The 4,577-nt window shown below is 40.6% G+C and overlaps 1 protein-coding gene across 2 annotated transcripts in view; it reads left to right on the top strand.

Moving 5' to 3' along the window:
* tlx1 (T-cell leukemia homeobox 1) overlaps nt 1-874 on the top strand; it is a 5,867-nt gene extending 4,993 nt beyond the window's left edge. For both annotated transcript variants that reach the window (XM_015393862.1, XM_015393861.1), the window contains exon 3: nt 191-874. In XM_015393862.1, the coding sequence (XP_015249348.1) occupies nt 191-401 (211 nt within the window). In that variant the 3' untranslated portion in view covers nt 402-874. The remainder of the gene's footprint in view (nt 1-190) is intronic.
* The last annotated feature ends 3,703 nt before the right edge of the window (nt 875-4,577 follow it).

Genomic DNA, 4,577 nt, shown 5'->3' with positions numbered 1-4,577 from the left:
GTCTATTCTATTAACATTTCAGTATCTATATCTATCTGTTTTATGTGATGTCTTTTCAATTCAGAGGGGCCCCCGCCTGTCTTTGCCTAGGGCCCCATATTACCTAAATCTACCCCTGACTCTGAGAAGAATTCCCGTAGATGTCCAGTGAAGTAGTGGCAGCCACTGACTCTCTCCATCCTCTCTGCAGGCGGCAGACAGCAGAGGAGCGTGAGGCAGAGCGGCAGCAGGCCAACCGGATTCTGATGCAGCTGCAGCAGGAGGCCTTCCAGAAAACCATCAACCAGCCGGTAGCACCTGACCCACTGTGCCTGCAGAACAGCTCGCTGTATGCCCTGCAGAACCTCCAACCCTGGAGCGAGAACACAGCAAAGATCAGCAGCGTGTCGGCTTGCGAGTAGAGGATCCTGGTTCTGATCCCAGCTGGGTCTGGAGGAGCAGACTGATACCTGCTGAGGGGTTCTGGCCCCGCTATTCCTGTCTTACAGACACTGGTACTGCTCTCAGCACTCCTCCCATCTAATGGGGCCCATATGTTGTATTATTATGATGAATATTTACCTATGACGGATTTTAAAACATATTTTTATAAAGGTTTCTATGTGTGGCTGTCGAGGGTTCTGTCCCACGGTAGCAGGGCCCCTCCCAGCCTCCTTAAATGACTTTTTAAATCAACCACAGAATAACTAAGCACTTCTTTCAACAATCTTTGTTTTTTTTTTTTATGCAGAACGAATGAGATGAATCGCTGAAACATTATGAGGAGATATGCTGGTGAAGGTTCTCTTTCATCCAGGTCACAGTCATTCCAAAAACGTTAAAAAACAATCCACATGACTTTGTTTCCAAGTTTGTAGACGTTTCGCCTCCCATCCAGGAAGCTTTTTCAGTTCAAAATGTCAGAAATAGCGTTGAGTTCAAAGCTTTATACAGTAGCCCAACAAAGCCTCGTTTTTGTTTAGAAAACATGCTAATTTAGACGGACGAACGGATCCACCCATTTGGAATGGGTGTCACTTGGCTTCTTTGTAAGCCTGCAGTGCCCCATACCCGTCTATTACCATTTCACAAGAACGCGAGTACAGACTCGTGTCCTCGCCAAGTCCGTTCTTAAGAAGAACACAGGAAAGTGTAGACTTGGGGAGGATGGAGCACGATGCATAAATCTGGGTCAATTGGAACAGAAGCGTACTGATGACATCACCACACGCTCGGCTAGTCTGGAGCTACATTTCACCTCCTGTTATTATTTCTCTCTAGATAATAATAAACTTTTTTTTTTTTCATTTATTCGGGGAATAATAATGAACACAGTCCGATAAACACAAATCAAATGCCAGCGGTCCTTCACACATGGCTATGCAGAGCGAGGGCTGCTGCAGACGGGCTAGGATTAAACCAGGCTGCCGTTAGCCTTGGAGGTCCACTGGTTGCTCTGGTCCTCTCAACTTTGGAAAAAAAATGTTTAATTACGCATTAAGTTGGTAAATGTTCCATATAGTGATGCTTTAAAGTATAATATTCCCGCCTCAAAGGATCTTAAAACGTACTTTTATTGAACAACAGCAACAGAAAAGATAACTTTTAATTTAATGCTCTGAGCTCTGTGAGCGCTCCATTGAAAGCTGCTGCTGCTGCAGTGCATGCTGGGACTGCTGTCAGTCTCAAGAACAGACAGGTCTGCTGATGCATGCTGGGTAAAGAGGGAGGGGCGAGAACAACACCCAGGATGTCACTACCCGATCCGTCCCCGAAGGACGATCCGTTCTGCGCATGCGCAAATAGATATACATTGGCTATCCATAAATAATGTAATTATGGTACTAAACCTACTTATTTCTATCCTTAACTCACTTAGAATGCTAATAAACATCTTTAACAAAATGTTTTATGACTTCTGTGGGACAATTTTGATGCTTTTTACATTTTCTTCTCTAAACAGCTTCTCTTACGTGATCGCGTGACATGCTCAGAGCAGTTTGGCTAAATATGATTAACCATTTTTATCTGGATTTTAGTCGTTTCTTTTTTTTAGATTACGCACTATATAGCAGGAGGTTAAAACGAAACGAACACATAAAACTCAAAAAGATTAGATTTATGTTCAAATCCAAAGCCGAAAAAGTTAGCCACTGGAAGTAGCATAGATCCCATTTCCGGTGCAGATCGGCAGAGACGAGGGATAAAACAGAATTTTAAGGCTTTTATTTATTCAGGAAATACATTATTAACATTTAACACATTATATTTTAATACCTTTACTATTTTGGGGTAGGGAAAACGTCATCTAGGTATTTTTAACAAAATAAAATCGACGACCCAGATATCTATCTGGATGCACAAATGAGCTGATGGCGCATGAGCAGGACGGATTGTGCTTCCGGAACGGATCGGGTAGTGACACCGGGACAGTCAGGAAAAAAAAAACTTTCTCAGTAGCATCTTCACCAATAGAGACTGACTTCAACTTTATGAACAACTGATCTAAAAAAGTCCAAAACAGGAGATCAATGTTACATTACCCCCGTGCTGTGGCAGCCATGTTGGATTCTGGGTGATAGAAATGTTCTTGCATCTCCATCAAGGACAGCATTCTGATGGTGACCTCTCATAAACTTTTCACAGTAGCCAGCTTGTTCCAACAGTCACTGTAACATGCCTTCACTGCTCATTACTGCTTTAAGTCAAATGTTAATGATTGCTTGTATTGCTAATATCAGTTGGCTTGGTCACCAAGCATGATTATTGAATCCAGGGACAGATTTAGGATATTCGGGGCCCTAGGCAGAGACAGGCAGGAGGCCCTCTGAATTGAGAAAACACATAAAACAGACCCATTATACAGATAGAGAAATGTTAATACAATAGACATCCATTATTTATTCTAGTTTTTTCCCCTCTCTTCTTGTCCCTTTTCTTGTTGTTTTCCTCTCTATGTTTTGTACTCAGCTTTCATCAAAAGGAATGAAAGATTTGTTTCAGTCACTAAGCTCACTTTCCAAAAAGGCGACGGCCAAAGTAAATAACCCAGTCCTTCTTTTCACTGTAGACAAGCCATGATCTGCTTCTCTGTTCTCCATTTTTCATTTAGATTTAATAATAGCTGCATGAATCATGACAGCAGACACGATAGAGGAGAGCAGGAGGCGGGGTTACCAATCTACTGGCTCTGGAGAGCAGAGTTCGCTGCTTTTAGATGTTGTCTCCAAAGTCTCCAATAGCAGAAGAAAGTCGCTAGATTTGGCACTAGGGGCTTTTTTGTAATAAAAGTGCTTTAGAGGTCTGAAAAGTCACTAAATATAGCGACAAAAGCGCTAAGTTGGCAACACTGCTCTTCGCACTGTTTTTTTGTTAAAGATAAGCTGTCTATGTCTACACCTTGAAGCTTTATCTCTCCGGTTCTTTTTCCTAAAAAAAAGATCACTTGAGACAAACTCTTTAAATAGCACTTCATAAGTTATATGTATTAAATAACCGTGAGACATGACAACAGATTTTGATAGAAGTTGTAATCTTACTCAGATCAGAGGAGTGGCTTTTAGTTACAGAAGACAGCTGCATAACCCCGGGCTCACTTCTTAAAAAGAGGCCCTGATTAACAGTTAAAGAGGCATTTTATACATCTTCAGTCTGCCACATCATCACATGATTACATCATTACATTATACACTTTAGAGACACACTTAGTATTATAAGCGTTCTGATGGCGTTTTAGTGAAAGGATTTTGATCAAAAACATAATTAATGTGCATAAATATGGAATAGTTGTATTAACTATACATGTAAAAAGAGTTTTATGGGCCCCCAGGAACTTGGGGCCCTAGGCAGCTGCTTAGTATTGCCTAATGATAAATCCCCCCATGTGTGAATCCCACCAACTCCGGACTTTTACCTAGAGCCCCGTTCTTCTGTCTGAGGTTCAACTTCCATGGTAACAGGAACGCCATCAAGACCCTCAGATCCCGGATCTCAACTTCAGCAACATTCCAGTGGATTTATCCCGATTGGATCCTGGAGAGTCAGACTTTAACCAGGAAAAGCTAGATAAAAATATGTAATATATGGCACTCTGGTGAGAAAATACATTAAAAGGCCTCTTTTTACAGTTTGTTGTTTATAACATGATGCTATTGTGTGTGGACTTGTTTTTGTTACCTTGTGGGGACAGTGGGTTCTGTTTAGGGGTATTGACAGGGTTAGGCAGTGATGGATGATGTGCTCAACTGTAGTACTTTAGTAAAAGTATTGATACTCATTGTCAAATCTTACTCAACTACAAGTAAATGTTACTCAGTCAAACACCTAATCTAGTTAAAGTATTGAAGTACTAACTTTTGAAAATACTTAAGTATCCAAAAATACAAATTACATTTTCTAATATCAGAACATTTCTGTGTATTTCAGAGTAATTTTAAAGAACTGTGTAACTTTCAGATTCAGATTATAGATTCTACCCCACCTTGAAATGTGTTTAGCATAAAAAATAAGGACTATTTTATCATTATTTTGTATTTAAAAACAAACCAAAAATAAAACAGGAGAGTCTTGATTGTCCTCACTTTTTCTTTATAGAATAG

This window comes from Cyprinodon variegatus, unplaced genomic scaffold, assembly GCF_000732505.1.
Source record: "Cyprinodon variegatus isolate N-32 unplaced genomic scaffold, C_variegatus-1.0 Scaffold660, whole genome shotgun sequence".
In the NCBI taxonomy this organism is placed as follows: Eukaryota; Metazoa; Chordata; class Actinopteri; order Cyprinodontiformes; family Cyprinodontidae; genus Cyprinodon; species Cyprinodon variegatus.
The sequence above is the reverse complement of the archived record's forward strand: the minus strand, read 5'-3'. Positions and strand labels throughout refer to the sequence as shown.